Here is a 20,129-nt window from a genome sequence, read left to right as displayed (position 1 = left end):
GTAGTTTTAAAGACTTTTTTCCTCCTGTGACTTGGGAAAGGCCAAATGGGAAAGTTTCCTAATTGAAGCAGGGAAACTGGACTGAGTATGACCTTTGGTTTATGATTTTTTATGAAGTTCCAATAGTAATGATGTGTCTATAATGGTTGCTAAGTTGCTTCAGTCGTGTCTGACTCTGTGCGACCCCATAAACAGCAGCCCACCAGGCTCCCCCGTCCCTGGGATTCTCAAGGCAAGAACACTGGAGTGGGTTGCCATTTCCTTATCCAATGGTAGCTCTCATATTTGCAAAATGAAATCTGACCAATTGGTTGTTTGAGAACATAAGTGGTAGTATGGTTTGGTAAATCTAGAGTCACCAAAATAAAATGGAATTATAACTTTAGAGAGGAACTGAAATATAAAAGTGGCCATTCTTGCAAGGAAAAAAAGAATCACACACATTTAAAATTTATCTTGGCAAATCTCTTAAATCACTTATGAAATAGAGTTCTGCTCTATTTTTCAATAAGTACAAAAAACAAGGATTTTTTTTTCGAGCATTAAAACATATAGATGTTTCTTGAATTGAACACCAGAGAAATGGTCTTCTGGATATTAAAGATCGTTGTTTGAAAATAGCAAAAGAGCAACAATAAAATACGTATGTATGTATATATATATGTATATGTGTGCACACAGATATCAATGTGCATGCATATAAATATGTATATATATTTGTATATATATATATTAAACTAGATTCACACACTGAGGAGAGAAGTTTAGGCTATGATAAACCCATAGAACTAAAACATTGTGAGGGAACAGTTGATTCATGTGTTCCATCTCAAGTCACTCTGGTGCATGTCTTCACTGAGTAGAAGGGCAAATACACTCTCCCTCTTCCTCATCCTGTTCTCTTACAGCTGGATGCCTTTACATAAGGTAATGCTTCCGTAGGGCTTCCCTAGTGGATCAGTGGTAAAAAATCCACCTGCAATGCAAGAGATGTGGGTTGGTCCCTGGGTCGGGGAGATTCCCTGGAGGAGGGCATGGCAACCCACTCCAGTATTCTTGCCTGGGAAATCCCATGGACAGAGGAGCCTGGGGGGCTGCAGTCTGTGGAGTCACAAAGAGTCAGATACAACTTAGCAACTAAACAACAACAAGGCTTCCATAACATGCTTTCTGCTGTGTCTCGTGGGGAACTGGAATCAATCGATTAACCATCATTTCTTAGGTTGAAGCAATTAATAAAGGCTTGGCAGCACAGCAGCAGCGGTGATGGTGATGGCGGTGGCACTCCAACTGTATCAATCACGGTTTATGTGCCCGATTTTGATAATTGTGTGGTCTTTTCTACAGTGAACTGAAGACTGAAGACACAACCCCATATTTGATGTTGGTTAGACTACGGAAATGAACTGGCTGGCTGGAGATCTGAATGAGAAAGACTACTACTTGGGTCTTATTTGTTCCTTGAAATGGTCTAAACACATATTAAAATGGTTCAATGCCAGTATTGAATGGAATTTGTTGTATTGTATTCAGTGTATACATCAATAGCTTTGCAGGAAGATGTTTCATAAAATCAAACAAAGGAAATACATATTCAAGGAAAAGAACTCTTTCTTCAAAACTTATTAAATGGATGAAGAAACTGGTTGCCTTCCCATGATGGAAGATGAATTTTGTTTACACTAAAAAAAAACTGAATCTTCTTTATTTTTATTGTTTGCAAATATTTGCCTAAGGGACTGGTTATGACCCTTTGATAGTGGTTTCTATGTAGAGTCATCATCCCTTGGTATCCATGGGGCTTGGTTCCAGGAGCCCCAACGGGTACCAAAACCCATGTGGATGTGGCTGGTCAAGCAGTTTCCACACCTGTGGACTCAGTCAGTCCTTGGTGAGGGTCCTGCAGGTACAGAGGGCCGACTGTGTAAATGTAGGGAAGAGTGTACAGGCATACTTCCTTTCATCGTGCTTCACAGACATTCTGTATTTTTTTTTTTTCTGACAATTTGAAGGCTCATGGCAACTCTGCATTGTCAGATGATGGTTAGCATTTTTTGACAATAAAGTGTTTTTAAGTTAAGGTATGTATACATTTTTTAGACATAATACTATTGCACACTTAACAGGCTATGGTATAATGTAATATATAACTTTTACATGCACTGGGAAAGCAGAAATTTCATGTGACTCACTTTATTGTGATGTTCTTATTGTTTTGGTGCTCTGGAATCAAAGCTGCAATGTCTCTGGGTGTGTGTGTGTGTGTGTGTGTGAATAAATGATATACTTTAAAGTTGACTTTTGGATAATAAGTAATGTCTTACCATGATGTAAATTCATCTCCTAACCCATGGTTAGTTGGGAGAGTTATTTTCTACTGGATTAAGGGTAGAAGAAGGAATACGTTTTTTTAACTAATTCCCCCACCCATGCAACCCTCCAAAGCTGAGAATCCTGGCTGCTTCACCACAGTTTAGGAGGTTATTGTTCTTCACTTGGGATTGATCTTTGGTTACTAGAGGCAACTCACATATCAGCACAAAGAAATGCACTTTGTAATTCTGCCGTTGTGACTAATTTTCTTTTCGATCTTCGTTAATATTTTCTAAGTAAAATGTTTAGGGGGATGAATAGAATATAATGCTCTGAGTTCATACCTCCGTAAAAAGGTTTTATTAATACTATGGATTGAAAGGAACAGTGGTTGCTGTCTGTAGTGAGGAAGAATCTGAGTTCATGAACTTGGAATGATGTGTCTACTGCTTTTGTGAAAGTGTGTTTCAATACATGCATTCATTACAGGTGGAATTTGTGGTTATATAAGTAAAACAAAAGTCTAACTTAATGCAAACACACTGACACTCAGGAAAGCAGAAAACACTTCAGCTAAAGGCATAATGGGAGAACTTCATTATCCTCAAAGGTGAATCACCTGTAGGCTTTTTGATCCCTCTCTTTGGTGTATAACTCTGAGCATTTTCTCAGGAAATGCTTCATGCCTTTCAAAGTGGAATGTGAAACATCTATTGTCTTTGTAAGTTCAGCAAAGTACTGTAATCCTTGCAGTGCTGCCTAACTCTATGTGTGAGTTTCATAATTTCTTGTTTTGATTGCTTTCTAGTTTTTAAGGTGTAGTTATCTAATAACGTTTAGGACACAGTCACCCTCTGTGTTAGTCGCTTCAGTTGTGTCCGACTCTTTGCGACCCCGTGGACTGTAGCCCGTCAGGCTCCTCTGTCCATGGGATTCTCCAGGCAAGAATACCGGAATGAGTTGCCAAGACCTCCTCCAGGGGATCTTCCCAACTCGGGATCAAACCTGGGTCTCCTGCATTGCAAGCAGATTCTTTACCATCTGAGCCACCACGGAAGCCCAGTCACCCTATGCCAGGAACAATTCTAAGTACTTCACCTGTATTAATTGCTTTAATCCTCCCAACAAGCCTCTGAAATAGGTCATATTATTATCCCCATGATTCAGAGGAGGATACTGTGAGTGAGCAAATAATTTTTCTAACGGCTGACAATGGAGTAAACATTTGAACCTTTTGATTTGGCTTCTGATACATCTGCGTGCTCACTTGATGTTCTGATACTTGCCACCATAGAAATGTCTCTCTTCTTGCTATTTAAACCAACACACCTCTTCTGTTGGCTTTCTTCGCCACCCTGTGGATGACACTGAGAAACAGTACATCGAGGAAATATTTTGCTGAGAATTGGTCTTTTACCGGTTGGTCTACCTTGCAAGTACTTAGTTCTGAAAAACTTCTCTGCTAAAACTGCCTATTTTAACTTTATTATTCATGCCTTTATGCCACATTGAGGATTTTTGGTCATACATTTCCTGGCACATGTGTAGGGATATTGGGATCATGAAATCTGCTTTAAGCATCTGCAGAGTGGTAGGAAATTTCACTTTTCACTTGGAGATCACTTAGGTTCCTCTTATACCCCAACCATTATGCTGGGTTGCAATAAATCTGGGTTGTAATTAATGTGAGTTTTTAAAATGGATCCACTTAACTGACCTAACAACCTTGATGATTTACATGAAAATAATGTATTCTCAACTCAAAAATGGAAAGACATTGTTGGGTTTTATTTGACTTCCACTATACGCATTTTTGAACATGGAAGTACAGTTCAATAAAATAAAGGTAGGATCTACTTACATGATCTTCATCTCCACTTTGGAATGGTATTTGGATCTCTTGAGAATAAGAATAAACAGCTTCAGAAGCCTAAAAAGATCTGCTCTTCAAGTACAAAAGTATTTTTTTTACTAACATAAGTAGATTATTTATTTGTCATGTGTGGATTATTTCCTATATCCTCATCATTTCAGCTTTATCATTTGAATTGTTTCTTTAAATAAACATTGCTGAGTGACAAAACAAATCATTACAATGGAGAATGAAACTTAAGAGTCTAAAAATAGTGCCACACAGAAAATACAAAAACAAAAAACCAAACCATTAACTAAATGGTAGTCAAAATATTTGTACTTATAATTATACTAATCAATATATTGGATAAGAAGGTCTGAGGTGGGCTTTGAAATAAATACATGAAGATGAGAAATGAAGTTTCATTTCACTTTGATTACATATATTGTTATAAATTATCATTAAGAAGTGCTTAAAAAATTGGTATGCTGCTGCTAAGTCGCTTCAGTGGTGTCCGACTCTGTGAGACCCAATAGATGGCAGCCCACCAGGCTCCCCGGTCCCTGGGATTCTCCAGGCAAGAACACTGGAGTGGGTTGCCATTTCCTTCTCCAATGCATGAAAGTGAAAAGTGAAAGGGAAGTCGCTCAGTCTTGTCCGACTCCTAGCGACCCCATGGACTGCAGCCCACCAGGCCCCTCCATCCATGGGATTTTCCGGGCAAGAGTACTGGAGTGGGGTGCCATTGCCTTCTCCGTATACCATTTGAATAATTGCTTATTATATGCCTTAAAATAAAGAAAGCTGATGTCATTTTGTGGGTTTTGTTTCTTTTTACATTAAAAGTATTATGCGTAAATTCATGATAATATAATCCATAATTTTTGTCAGTGAGCAGATATTTAGATAGCACCTTGAATTTTTCTAATTTTATCTGAATCCAAATTAATAGCAAAACTAATCTATTAAATTTTTATTCTAAATTTGAGAAAATGGTAGCATTATAAAATTAAGAACATACAGACACTTATCAGATTCATATTATTTCACTTTGAAAATTCTTACTTGACTTGATCTGAAAATAATTCGAGGATCTTTATCAATATCAAAGTAGGGACCCAATCTTTCAGTAAGTAAAAACTCTTTAAACACATAAAATCATTATCATTCCTTTCCTTCCTTTCTGCCTTCCTTCATATTGGAGTATAACTCAACAATAAAAATAAACCACAAATACGGCAACTATGGATAAATGTAAAATTATGATACCTGAAAAAAAAATCCAGAGAAAAGAGGATGTATTCAATACCATATGGTTTTCTGGGGACAGGGTGTAAAGCAGTATTTGAGGATAGGCATAGAGGGAAAGAGTGTGAAGGAGTACAGAGGAACATTGGGACGTAGTAGTGTTTGTATCTTAAATTTTGTTCTAGCCAATGTATTCTTTTTTACATTTTTTGTTGGAATATAGTTAATTTATAGTGTTGTGTTAATTTCAGGTGTACGGCAAAGTGAATCGGTTATACGTATACATATATCTTCTCTTTTTAGATTATCTTCCCGTATAGCCATTACAGAACATTGAGAAGAGCTCCCTGTGCCATACAGTAGGTTTCTGCTAGTTTTATTTTACATATCGCAGGGTCTGTTTAAATCCCAATCTCCCATTTTATCCCTCCCTCCCTTATCCCTTGTGACCATGTTTGTGATCTGCATCTGTGGCTCTATTTCAGTAGAGCGCCATGTCTTTAAGATTCACTCATTTCTTATTTCACTAAATATTTATTGAGGCTCCCTATTTGCTAGGCCCCTTCTGGATGCCAAGGCAACAGCAGTGGGGAGAGGGAGGAGGGTGCATGTGGTAGGGAAGAAAGAAAAGGGGAAAATCTCAGTCTTCATGGAAATATCTTCTAATGATGAGGAACAGATAATACACTCAGGGACGTCCCATGGACTGTGAAGAAAAGTGAAGCAGAAGATAGGCATAGGGAGTAACCAGGGGTGAAGAGCTGTAGTTCCAATTTTAATTGACTGATCTTTGAAACTATTACTGTGAATAGATGTCAGTTACATAGGATGCTGATTTTAAATAAGACCTCTGTCTTTGATGGTAATATTTAAGCAAAGATAGGAGGAAAGCTAGGGAAGTGAGTGGAAGGAGATATTCTTGGGTGGAAGAGGGGTCCAGACAGAGGGGGGCACAGGTGCATGAGTCCCACAGGCCAGGCGTATTCTGAAATAGCCAGGACGTCAGCTGGATGGGCAGGTGAAGAATAAGCCCCAATATTATCTAAATCGCTTTTCATGCAATGTATTCCTTCACATTTATGTTGTATAAGTCATCCCTTTATTTGTTCAGTAAGTTAGCCTTCAAGTTCGGTTTTGACTTCCTAGCAGTGGTAAGCTAATGATTTTCAGGAATCTGTGTCTCAATTCCCTCCTTTGCCTACATTTCCCTGACTATGAAGCAAGCCCAAGTTCTGTGGAAAGGTCAGTGACGAGAAAACTGCCCTTAAAAGGCTCAGTTGGGTCTTGTTTTGACCTATCCTGTCAGCCTAGAGAACTCAGGCAGAACCGCTCTCGGAATTCAAGGGATAAGAAGGGGGCCCATGAAGCTGGGTAATACGGGTTCATAATCCAGTGTCTTAACTAACATGATGCCAAATCGCTCCTTTGGGTTCACTTTTTCACAAGAGTGAATGAACTCATGATGTAAATGTCTCTAGGAAATTAAAGAGATTGAAGTCTGCTGCTTTTTTTGAAACTTTTGGTTAAAAAAAAAAAAAGCAAACTTTCTCTCAGAAACCTCCAAAAATGGTCCAAAGCGATGATGATTTCAGAAATCTTTCTAGTACTTATAATAAAGCCTTAGTCAAATTATAATTAGTGTGTTGGCTTCCTATATCATAATGCAAGCCCCCTACATGAGTTTCTAACAGAAGAGTAATGCTCACACTCTTATTATAGCTATTCTTTCAGCACAGCTAACCATCCATATTGGAAACAAAATTTTCCTTGGTATCATAAACTGTGATCCTACAAATACCTTATATACAGTTTTAAAAAGATAAGTCCTACCACTGCAGTTGAATTTCTCGGTGGTCTTACTTTTTCTTCAGTATGGGGGACGCTATGACTATTTTTACACCCTATAAACCCATTAGGAAAAGCAAATCTCTAATGACTTACCTTGAATTATTTAAGATGAACCCAGGAAAAAAAGATTCTGCCTGTGTGACGTGGCATTACTGCTGTGGTGAGTCACTCAGTTGTGTTCGACTCTTTGTGACCCCATGAACTGTAGCCTTCCAGGCTCCTCTGTCCATGGGATTCTCCAGGCAGGCATACTACAGTGGGTTGCCATTTCCTTCTCCAGGCATTACTGCTACTGCTGCTGCTGCTAAGTCGCTTCAGTCGTATCCAACTCTGTACAACCCCATAGATGGCAGCCCACCAGGCTCCCCCGTCCCTGGGATTCTCCAGGCAAGAACACTGGAGTGGGTTGCCATTTCCTTCTCCAATGCATGAAACTGAAAAGTGAAAGTGAAGTCGCTCATTCGTGTCTGACTCTTAGCGACCCCATGGACTGCAGCCCACCAGGCTCCTCCATCCATGGGATTTTCCAGGCAAGAGTACTGGAGTGGGGTTGCCATTTCCTTCTCCAGGCATTACTGCTACCAGGGAGTAAAGTTGAGAGAATGGTGCCAAGGATTTATTTGCTTACTGTGGGAGAGTTGTTTATCTTCAAGTAAAAACTCATCATTATCTTGGCAAAGCTTATCTATGTAACATATGGAGGAAGAACAACTCTGGGAACAACTTTGCAAATGAACGTTAAAAAGTAAGATGCATGGTTGTGGTCTTGAACTGGCCTTGAACATCAGTCCTGTTCCCCGTCTGTGACTAAAGGAGATATGACCATCTTCACCATTTTCTTATGGGAAAGAAATAGGTTATAATACGTTGAAGTATTGACAAACCTTGACATAACTTCAACATGTTAACTGCCAATTTTATAAGTGCATCCTTCACAATTATTAGAAAAGTTCTCTTGAAAATCTCAGTCTTTAAACAGATAATATGTGGCCTTCCCTGGTGGCTCAAATGGTAAAGAATCTGCCTGCAATGTGGGAGCCCTGGATTCGATCCCTGTGTCAGGAAGATCCCCTGGAGAAGGGAATGGCAACCCACTCTAGTATTCTTGCCTGGAGAATTCCCTGGACAGAGGAGCCTGCTGCCTGGACAGCTACAGTTCATGGGGTTGCAGAGTTGGACACGACTGAGTGACTAACACTTTCACACTTGAGAAAGTTTAGAGAGATGGATAAAAATCACTTGGCGAAATCTAAATCATTTCTTTCCTCGTTCCTAATGGACATCACATTTAACGTGAAATGGTTTCCATACTGGTATTCACTAAATGTTCCCCATCCTCCATACATTTGACCACAGCACAGAAATAAGATTGCCTTGAGTACACAAAATAATGATAAAAATGCATTTTTATTTGAAAAGTGTGCGGAAACAATCACTGAATACAGTTCTCGACTGTAATATTTAAACCCACACACCACAAAATCATTGGATGCTCTGATTTCTGAAGCTACTAGAACTTTGGTACAACAAAATGATGCCCTGACAGTGTGTCAGGCACCACAGTCTATTCAGGGGCACAGAGAATAAAAACTCCATGTTTAAGGTTTTAATTTACATTCATAGCACTAGACAAAACAGAGATCTGAGTAGATGACAGACAAAACAATCGAACGTGCTTAGCCTAAAAATGAGGATAATATCACTTAAATGTAGACTGTTGAGATACAGTGAAGCACTTCAGTGTTAGGCCAAAATGTTGTCTACTTTTAACACATTAAGCAGGATAACTTACTTTCCTCAAATAATTTCAGATACAGTCAGTATCTTTTACAAGGTTGTGGACACAAAGCCGTGTTTATACAAGGAGGATTTTGACCAAATTTTAATATACTATGTAGAATGTAATTGGATTCCTTGAAAGAAATACAAAATGACCTACAGAATGAAATAGAACTCATATTTGTTTTTTCAATAACTTGAGATATATTAAACATTTTCAATCAAAGACAATGACCAGAGCTGACTATCCATTTCAAGTTCCCAGTATCTCTACTAGAATTAGTGTTTTGTGCCTTCTATAACACTTGTGAACATATGGTTGTGAAAGTATGACTGTGATATTTTTATTATTCTTAGCTTGGGATAATAGTGTCAGTTTGTGAAATGGAATTTAATTTATAAACCAGTTTCTACATATGTTCTCTTTGGAGCCTGATATGAACCCTGTGAGTTACACAGGATTTATAAGCCTCATACGAGGAGAAGCCATATTTAATGACATACCCACAGCTCCCAAATTCCTCTATCTGGACACTTTCCTTTCTATAATACTAGTCTTCCTTTCAAAGAGTGCTTGAAAAAATAACCTAGAGAAGAGAAGAGTAAGGATAAGCATGTGTTATTGCTTTGCTAGGGATGAATAATATTTTGATATGTCAATAATAGCCATTGGTTAAATAAGGGATCCATTAGGATAAGAACAGGCATGCAGCTCCAACAGAATTTGCCAATGACTAAGTCTGCTGAGGGATAATAGCCATGACTTCCAAGACCTGTTGGAAAGAAAAGGAACTGGGGAACAAATTTAAATAATTCAAAGATGATTTCTTCATTTTTTTTTCTTTGAAAGATGACAAGTTTTAAAATAACCATGTTATTTTGGTACTCATCTTTTTGTTTGTTTGCCTGTTATTCTCACTAAATACGGAAAAAGAGCTCTGCAGAAAGGCCTTTGTGATGCTACTTCTTAAAAAATTAAAGTGCAATTTATGAGGAAATTAGATTCAGATAGGATAAATAAAATGGGTCTAAGCATCTCAAATTTTGATGCCAATCATGAAATATTTGGTATTTAAATATTTTTATTAGCTTAGTTCTAAGGGCCTAAACTTCTACTTGGAAGATAAAAATAATAGGTAAATATTTGCCATGGTGCTGGTTTAGTCACTAAGTCATGTCTGACTCTTGGCAACCCCATAGACTGTAGCCAGTCAGGCTCCTCTCTCCATGGGATTCTCCAGGCAAGAATACTGGAGTGGGTTGCCATTTCCTTCTCCAGGGGATCTTCCCAACCCAGGTCTCCTGCCTTGCAGGCAGATTCTTTACCGACTGAGCTAAAAGGGAAGCCCCAAATATATAACCCTTTCTCTATTTTTTTTTCCCTACATAAAAATCAACATTTTAAGTATGGTCTTCTCCATGTTCTCCCATAGTTATAAACTCTATTTAGACAACTTGAATCTCTAATCTTTCTTTATGGTTCTTACTCAACAGTGTCATCCTGGTTGGGTCTTTACCCAAGAACTCCAAGGCAATAAGTTCATAAAATTCCTATTCATCTAACAGTTCTACTTTATGAGGCAAGTGTCTCTGTAGATTTATACAACATTGAGACAACACTCAACTCAGAGCATATTATCTACTTTCCATGTTTAAGAGCTCAGCACTCTTCCCAGAAATAAGCTTATACCATTTTGGTCAAAGATCAAGAAGAAAATATAGCTTTTGGCGAATTCCTAGACAATAGTTTTAAATATAGATAGCATCTTGGTATCTTTAAAAATGATAAAGCTTTCCCTAAAATATTCAAAAACATTAGATATCTTTTAATGCTTTAAAGCTTGGGAGTAGAAGGTGAAGGACAACTTTTCTATTGCTTTGGCTAACATAGCTCACAGATCTTCCTTTTAAAAAATTATTAAGTACGTTAGGAAACTAGAAACTTCGATATGATCTCTTTACAATTTGAGTTTTAAACTCTAAAATTCTTTATGGGTGAGGATTCTCCCTCATAGTTGTAGTTCCAGGTTATATACCACACCTAGTTATATCTCTCTACACATATTGTTTCTCCTACCCAATGCACCCACTCCATTGGTGAGAATTGTATGAGCTTCATCAAATTTATTGATTCCCAGTGCACAAAATTTACACTTTAAAGAATACTTCAGCTGTTATTAAAATGTTTTTTAATGTAGTCAGTCCTTATTTATGGTCAAAGCTTCTCTCTCTTATAAGGGAGACAAGAAAGGGCCGGTAAAAACCCTTGCCCAATTCTTATCTGAATGGGTTGGCAGAGAATAACTTGTACTACAAACATAACAAAAGCACTCACTGATACACAGAATGTCCTATCTGGTTAAAAACAACAGGGAAAATATTTACTTTAGTAAAATGCTGGTTTTGAATTATTTGTAGCATGATAGCTGATAATATGGAAATGATAGAAACTTGGCTAGAGTGGTCACTGGCCAGAGTTTTAAAAGTCTTATGTCAAGACCCACAAGTTAAATTCCAGTATTCAGCATTTTTTCTACGAATCTGTGACTTCTTATCCTCATCACAACAAGACAGACATGTTCTCTCAACTGCCCTCTGATACATTTTCCAAAGGATTATTTTTTTTTATTAAAAGGTAATCTTGTACCTAATCACAGTTAGAGTCTCAAGAAATGTCCATTTCCCAAAAAGTGACCAAGAGATGGTGGTAATAATCTTTAGATTCGAATAATATCCTTATACCCTTTGCTGAAGACATCAAAATAACTTTAGCTGCACTCATGTCTCTGTGAGCCCTTCCTACACCATGGTATTACAGGAAACGAGCTATGTGGCTATAGCCAAATTTGGTCGTGGAGGTATCTGAGGCACTGATTAGGACAATGTAAACATCAAACCAGTGTAAACACTTCAGAAATGGTTTCTGTATCAGAAAGAACTGCACATACATTGTAAATAATTCTCCAAAATAAAATATGGCTTACTAAAGCATTTGGGAGACAATAAGTAACACATGTTGTTGGGTGTTAATGCAGTTCTTCAAAAGCAGTCTTATACTTCATGGCTCCAGATCAATTTAAAATTATAAAATGAATTATATGGAATAAATAATTCTGAAATAATGAAAGAGTAATGGTTACATAGACTTTGGGGTCTTAAACTCAACAGAGAATAAAATATTTTAGATCAAGTATTTATAAGTAGAATACTATTTTAAAATAATTTTCTTGACTGTTTTTAATTTTGTTCCTCTTGGTATTATTACCCAATAATTGTTATTTTTATAGGAATAGTTCTATAATTATAGGCATCATCACCCTCTGCTTCGTGCTATGGCTATCAAATAATAATCTTAAAATAGTTCCTAAATAAAAAGCTTGTTAAATAACTGACAGGGACAGAATCTTGGCATAAGCAAATCAATCATATAACTGGAAAATAAATAGAAAAAATACATATCCAAAATAGAATGCTTCTTGGATTTTAGAAAGTCTAATTATTTCCTATTATGGAAATGCAGGGGACATCACAATTTGAATCCAAAGGAGAAATCGATTTAATGACCACAAGAATTCACCAAAATTTGCCACATCAATGCTTATGTTGGTTTTGCTCATATTCCTTCCAGAGGAAACATCTCTGATGTCAGCTAATACCTAATATCCTTTTGGCACAGGCACTGAGGTCATGAAGAGCATCAGAGAGAAACGCATCACGGGAGGGAGTACACCCTCACGACCAATTTTAGAAGCTGGCATCATGCAGGAATCCCAGGACCTGGGCAGTCAACACTGAGATTGTGTTAATCTGTTAAGGGACTGACTTAAAAGCTTCCAAATTACCTGATTCATGGCACATGTCTAGGTCTTACAGCTGGATACTCCCTTGGATCTGTGTTCCAAAATCTGATTTGTACCAGATGGAGGTTGATAGAGGAGGTTAAAGGTGGGGGACTGGGATTTGGAGCTTCCTACATTTGTAACTTAACAAAAAATATACAGAGTCTAGATAAGTGCAGTTTAATTGGCAAAATTTTCTACAAAGAGGAACTACCATTTAGAAAAATCATATACTCATAATAAACAGAGAAAACAGAATATGATGACTTTGTCATTGATAAGCTTGACTGAAACATTTAAATTTAAAAGGAATGGCTTATGTTTATCAGAAGCTAAAATAAAACACCAATGTAATATTCGACACAGTCATAAGAATAGGCCAATGGAAAATGCTTTTGTGATCATGTTTAGAAAGAAAAGACAGCATTATGGGAAAAATAAAGCCATTAACCAAATTTTGGTGAGACAGGATACAGAGATTCATCTCTGCCAACTCCCAAATATAGTTCACCCATAGGTATTTTGCCTCAGGCAAAATAAAAACAGATGCTAAATACACTGCAATATGGCATGAGGTATCATCAACTTTTTTGTGATGAATGACATGGAAATTCAGTGACCATAAAATTGATCCATCATTATTCTGAAGTTGTTGATCTACAAAGTGACACAGCTGTGTTTTTACAGTTGAATCAAAGCCAGGGGTGGGTGTAGGCTGGAGGGGAGCGATGTGATACAGTTTCTAGTACTTCGTAAATTAGAAACTTAGAATTAATAGTCACTTTTTATTTCATATCACCAGCATATTTTATCTAAAAAATTAAGGCTAAATAGTTTTTCTTGAGTTCATAAAGAGATATTTAATAAACAGCAATCTTTAATTTCTCCTTGTGACTATTTATCATGATTTGCTAAGAAATGTGAAATGTGAAGCTGAACACTACACCAGAAGCTGAACACTAGACCAATTTCTAAAACTGTGCTGGAAATGGAAACCTCTGGGCACTCTCTTAATGCCAACTGATAATGTCAGCTTCCAATTGGCTTGACTGAAATTTGGCCAAGTAACTCTCCCAGACATCTGTAAGAGACACATTTAATTTCAGTTGTCCAAATGCCATTTTCCCATACCTTCATCTCTCTCTCTCTGGGCCTTTTTCTTGTCCTCTGTCATTCACAGTCCTATTCTTGTCTATCTGCCATTTATTAAGAATATACAAATGGCATGATTACACAGTCTCCTACATATTCTCAGATGTCTGACATTCATCCTCTCGTAACCTTATCAGCAATGTTGTCATTCTAGCACAGCTTACAGGATATACATAGTAATGTCACTCTAAATGAACCACTTAGAATTCTTTATTGTGTATGCACTTTTAGCTAATATGTCCCCCTCAATGCAAACCTAAAAGTCCAAATCAGATTCTATATAACAAGTAAATCCAACCTTTAAAAAAAAGTCATCCTTCTGTGTTCTCCCTTCAGAAACCTATTCCTGTCCCCAGTGTGACAAGGTAATTTTGGTTCTGATGGAAAACCCACTGATATCTCTTCTTCTACACTCTTTTCTATGTTCATCTTCTTTATGAAAAAACAAATTGAGTACCCATGATGGTACGATGACACTGGGAAATCTTTGATCTTGTTTGGAGGGGCTTCAGGGATTACTGGTCAACTCTTCTGAACTCTGTTGACTATTCAGGTTTTTAAAAATTTCTGGCAGGAAAAGAAAGACATGCCGTTATACACGGTTTACTCAACAACAATGGTGGGGTTTGTTGCTCTTTTTGGAAGTGACGTTTGCCTGGGTTCTGGATGGTCAGAGGCGGGGGTAAAGTCTAACAGGCACATTTCTTCTCTGCTGACTTCTCCCCATCCAGCTTTCCAGAGCTGCTCCCATTGACTGTGTCGGGGATGTGGGTCTTCTCTACACACTGTTCCATTCGTTTCATTATTAAGTCCAGAAGGGTTTCCACAGCTTTTTCCACATTCTGGCCAGTCGCTGCACTTGTTTCAAAATATGGTATGCTAGCATGGAAGAGATGACAAATATTTTTGCAAGGAAGGAACCAGAAAAGATACAACAAGATGTGCCAGTGAGTCACACGTGTGAAAACATGGCTGGCTGAGAGATTGTGAAATAATCACGATTTTGCTGGCTGAGTTGGAAAACATCCTTGGTTTTCCTCAGTGAGTGAAAACTGATGGGTTGCTTTTTCGTGTGGGCGTAACCAGCGTTATGGGCAAGGAAATTGCTACAAGAGGTGCTCAGGTACTTGAAGCCAAGCATCATCACTGACTTTTTAAAAATGAAGAGGGCAAATATGCCAGACTAATGATCAATGTTGCCATTAAACTATTAGCGTGTTAATCCCTCAGTCGTGTCTGACTTTTTGCGAACCCATGAACTGTAACCCACAACCCTCCTCTGTCTGGGATTCTCCAGGCGAGAATACTGGAGTGGGTTGCCATTCCCTTCTCCAGGGGATTTCCTGACCCAGGGATCAAACCCAGGTCTCCCGCATTGCAGGCAGGTTCTTTACCATCTGAGCCACCAGGGAAGCCTATTCAACAATTACTTCCCTCCAATCAATTATCTAGAAGTCTGATTTAGAAATTAGGCAGGCATTGCATAGGTTATTCATGTGAATACAATCTACATTTATTTAGAATCCAAAGTTTCAAGAAGACACGTACATTTATTTGTAAAACTCTCAAGGAGGTACAGAACTGTCACATTTGGCAAAAGTACTTAAATTTGAAAAAGAATGACAATTTCTGCCTTGGGAGTCAGTTTCTAACTACTTGAGGTGTTTAAATGTTTTGTACTCTGACATTTAAGCTAGCTATGATAATAATAATTGGGCTTCCCTGGTGGCTCAAATGGTAAAGAATCTGCCTGCAATGCATGAGACCTGGATTCAATCCCTGGGTCAGAAAGACCCCCTGGAGAAGGGAATGGCAACCCACTCCATTATTCTTGCCTGGAGAATTCCATGGACAAAGGAGCCTGGCGGGCCACAGTTCATGGGGTCACAAAGAGTCAGACAAGACTGAGTGACTAACACTTTCACTTTCAGGATAATAATCACAGTATTATATCCAGGTCAGGAGTTATTCCTTAGAGTTTTGTAGCTATTGAGAGGCTGTAGAATACAATGCTCAAAAGGATGGGCTCTGATCTCAGACAGCCTGGACTGAATTCAAGCTCTACTACTCACGAGCTATATGGCCTTCCATAAGTTACTCAACTTCTCTGTGTCTCAATTTCCCATATATCAAATGGGATAACTCTAAATTTCATATATATAATTACAGGGGTTAAATTAAAGTCTAGGAATAGTTGCCAACACAATAAGCATTTAGTAAATATGAGTGGTTATTATTGTTAAATAGTTTCATTAAAAGCATCACATATATTCCTCTGGGAGATCTTTTTCATTCATCTGTCATTCCTGAATCAAGGGGATCCCTCTGAATATCAGTCTCATGACCTTGCCCCCTAACTAAGCAGCAGTGTGTGAGAGAATATTAGCTGACTTACCTGTATTTTTCAGCCAGGTCCCGGGCTTGCCGCTCATTGACTTCCCTCTGGTCCGGCAGGTCTGCCTTGTTGCCAATTAATACTATATCTGGATTTTCACAGTAAGCATTTGCTTGCAGTTGGCCTTAGAAAGAAAACAGATGGAACCAGCAAGTTAGTTATAAACAAGTGATGTCAAAAGACTGCTCATGCTTCAGGGTCCTAATCGAATTGTTCATCTCCAGCTTGGCTGTTTATGAGTTAAATTAGCCCAGGTGCTTAACCCTTCCCAGCCACAGTTTCCTCATCTAGAACATGGAGATACTGCCTCACAGGTGGCAGGCTGTGAAGACTAGTAAGAGTGTATATGAAGCACCTGTGTGAATACCTGTTGGTGATCTTCTGCATGTGGGGAAATGTCCTCTGAGATGAGCACAGATGAGATTATGTGTGCTCAGCCATCACAGATGAGGTGATGTGTGCTCAGCCATGTCCAGCCCTTCGTGATCCCATGGACTGTAGCCTGCCAGGCTCCTCTGTCCATGGGATTCTCTAGGCAAGAATACTGGAGTAGGGTGCCACTTCCTTCTCCAGGGGATCATCTCAACCCAGGGATTGAATGAACCTGTGTCTCCTATGTCTCCTGCATTGGCAGGCGGATTCTTTATCACTGCACCCCCTGGAAATGAACATCCGGGAATGTTCACCTGAGTTGAATATACTGCTTTTCAGACCATTTATTCCTCAAATATAAGTGAAGATAAGAGAACATGGTCTTAAAGTATATGTGCGAGCATGCTAGGTCACTTCAGTCGTGTCTGACTCTCTGCAACCCTCTGGACTGTAGCCTGCCAGGCTCCTCTGTCCATGGGATTCTCTAGGCAAGAAGACTGGAGTGGGCTGCCACCTCTTCTTTAGGGGATCTTGCCCCCTCCCCGTGTCTCGTCTGTCTCCTGCATTAGCAGGCAGTTTCTTCACCACTGGTGCCAGCTGGGAAGCCCCTTCAAGTAGAAGGGCTGTCTGCTCTTTCCTTCAGGAGGCTGCCACATTTTTCTTTCCTGAAATCCAAGGTAATGATTCATAACAGCAGAGTGTTTTTGAACCACCACAAATTCATGTAGAAACAATATTAAGACAGGTTATTTGTTTTTCTCTTTTTTCCAAAAGAAGGGAGGTATTGGGGGTGGGGAGGAGGAGGAGAAGGAAGGGAAGGAGGAAGGAAAGAAATGATAAAAAAAAAGCCTTGTCAACCTATATTTTCAAGGTTATGGGACTATTTTACCAACTACCTCAAGGCATGCTAAGTGCAACCTTGTTGAGGCCAGAGGAGGAAGTGACTCTGTAACACCAGTTATTTGGATATTAGAAATTAAAGTCTTATCAGAAATGGCAATTAATTATCTTAAATCCCAACAGTATCCTGGAAAATTTTAGGAGCAAGGGAGCATCTCATCTACCTTGAAAAATGATGAATAAATCACTCTGAAAGAACTGAATAACCTTATTATCTCCTTATCTCCCAGAATCTAATAATAACATTTGGTGTGTTACCTAATAATATTATCTAATAATAAAAACAAAACATTATCTATTATCTAATAATAACACTTTAGATAAAGAAATGTAATAATAAAAGAAAATGGAGAGAGATCCTAGGATGAACACTCATTTGGAGAAGCAAATAAATAAGTCAGAATTTGTTGGTATTTTTCTCCACTAGCACAACTGTGCTGGCGAGCTTATATTTAAAGCCATTATATAGTCTGTGTATATATATATAAAAGTATTAATTACATGTAATATGAAATAATAAGATATGCATATATTTGAGAATCTACACAGCCAGATACTCAGCCAGTTGCTCTGGGGTATCGCAACAGAACAAGCAGACCAAGTTTGAACCTTTATAGAGCTCACATTCTAGAGGTGGAAAGAATCAAAACCACAAGTAAGCAAAGAAGAAGGGGGCGGCAGAGGATGAGATGGTTGGATGGCAGCACTGACTCAGTGGACATGAAATTGAGTACTAGCTCCTGGAGATAATGAAGGACAGGGAAGCCTGGCATGCTGCAGTCCACAAGATCACAAGGAGTTGTACACAACTTAGTGACTGAACAACAACCACAAAACAAAGAAATATATAATATGATATGATATAATATCATATATATGATGTCAGGTGGGGGCAGTGACCAAATGAAGCAGAAAGTGTCCTGAGCGCACACAGAGTGATGAAGAACGGTTTTAGATGGAGCAGTCAGGAAAGCTTTTCCCAAGAGATAAATGGGGTCTGAACAAGAACTTGAAGGAAGTGAAAGAATTAACAATGGTGTAAATAGGAAAACAGAAATCAAGGCAGGAGGAAACAGAGACCAAAGGCTCCAAGACAAGACGGTGCTTTTCAGGAGAGCCCTTCGGCTGGAGGCCAGTGAGTGGGGGCGGAGTGAGAGTGAATTACAGAGGAAGCGACGATGATGGTCCTTGCTGTTGTTTAGTTGCTGAGTCGTGTCTGACTCTTTGGGACCCCATGGCCTGTAGCAAGCCAGGCTTCCCTGATGGCCTTAGAGGTCAGCAAAGGACTCTGGATTTTATTCCAAGTGAAGTGGGAAACCCCGGAAGGACTTGGAGTAGGGGGATAACATGATCAGATCTCAAAAAATAGCCCTCTGGCCACAGACAGCCCCGACAACTCTAGAAATAAGTAGCACCAGCCCATGGGATTGCTAGTGTGTCCCAGTGTGTTCGAAACTGGTATATGTAATATGGTCTTTAGTGCTACATGCATTTTAAACAAAGGAAAAACGAAATACCACTCTTCTGTGCTGACATACATCAATCTGGCTTTAATAACTGATTAGGTTAATTCAAAGCTTTATTGTGTTTAAATTGCCATGAAAGCTGGAGATTTTTCTATACCAGTCTTTCTTATATCTGAACACTTGTCCAAAAAAAGTAAAATTTCAATGTGAGCTTATTGACAGACACACTGTATGGTATCTTCATGCAGCTGCTCTGCTCTGAAACAATTTCTCACTTAACTGACCCCTGAGTTAATTAACTATTTAGTTAACCCATGTGCAAGGGCCCACACTGTAGGTGCCAGTGTGCCTACTCAGAAAATGCCGTGCTTCCTGTGTGTCCACTCCAGGCTAGACAAAGTAGACGTGACTGCTGGCTGAGTTGTGAGAAGTCCTTCGAGACTTACTGCACAAGTGGAATGAATGGCCCGTCCATTGCGATCATAAAGTCCTTACACATAGGTGGTGATTCATCTAAGGTGTCAAAGGAACAACCAATTCCAAGCCACTCTGGGTGAGCCACATACAAGCCACCACTTTGAAGGTGACACGGGCAACACTAAACCTGTGACTTTTTCTGGTTTCATCTTGTGAGGCCAAGAAGCAGATAGAGCCGTTGGGTCCCAACGTGGCCAACAGGAGTTATTCAGTCCCACTTACTCATCCAGTTTCTGACATTTAAGAAGCTCTGTTGACTGGTGAGGTCAAACATTAATAAGAAACCCATGGCGTCTCTGAAGAATGCTGTAGTGAGGCTCCGGAATCTGCCAAGAAAACACAGTGGACAGTTTCGAAAGTTAGTCCGCTGGATACTCTGATGACAATACAAACAACACTATGTCCCTTTCAGATATGAACTCTCCATGGCATCCCTCTGGATTATCCGCCCAAGTGGGCGAGTGGGCAGAAAGACTGCTGAAGGG

The 20,129-nt window shown here is 38.9% G+C and overlaps 2 protein-coding genes across 6 annotated transcripts in view; one reads left to right on the top strand and one right to left on the bottom strand.

Moving 5' to 3' along the window:
• Positions 1-4,946, top strand: part of CCDC68 (coiled-coil domain containing 68) — a 41,540-nt gene extending 36,594 nt beyond the window's left edge. The window contains 1 exon segment of the mRNA XM_005899804.2: positions 1,348-4,946. Within this exon segment, the coding sequence (XP_005899866.2) occupies positions 1,348-1,405 (58 nt within the window). The 3' untranslated portion in view covers positions 1,406-4,946.
• Positions 4,947-8,652: 3,706 nt separating this feature from the next.
• RAB27B (RAB27B, member RAS oncogene family) overlaps positions 8,653-20,129 on the bottom strand; it is a 179,792-nt gene continuing 168,315 nt past the window's right edge. For all 5 annotated transcript variants that reach the window (XM_005899803.2, XM_070361526.1, XM_070361525.1 and 2 more), the window contains 3 exons: positions 19,867-19,970; positions 16,430-16,553; positions 8,653-14,913 (listed from right to left, as the gene is read on the bottom strand). In XM_005899803.2, the coding sequence (XP_005899865.1) occupies positions 14,724-14,913; positions 16,430-16,553; positions 19,867-19,970 (418 nt within the window). In that variant the 3' untranslated portion in view covers positions 8,653-14,723. The remainder of the gene's footprint in view (positions 14,914-16,429; positions 16,554-19,866; positions 19,971-20,129) is intronic.

This window comes from Bos mutus, chromosome 24 (assembly GCF_027580195.1).
Source record: "Bos mutus isolate GX-2022 chromosome 24, NWIPB_WYAK_1.1, whole genome shotgun sequence".
Classification (NCBI taxonomy): Eukaryota; Metazoa; Chordata; class Mammalia; order Artiodactyla; family Bovidae; genus Bos; species Bos mutus.
The sequence above is the reverse complement of the archived record's forward strand: the minus strand, read 5'-3'. Positions and strand labels throughout refer to the sequence as shown.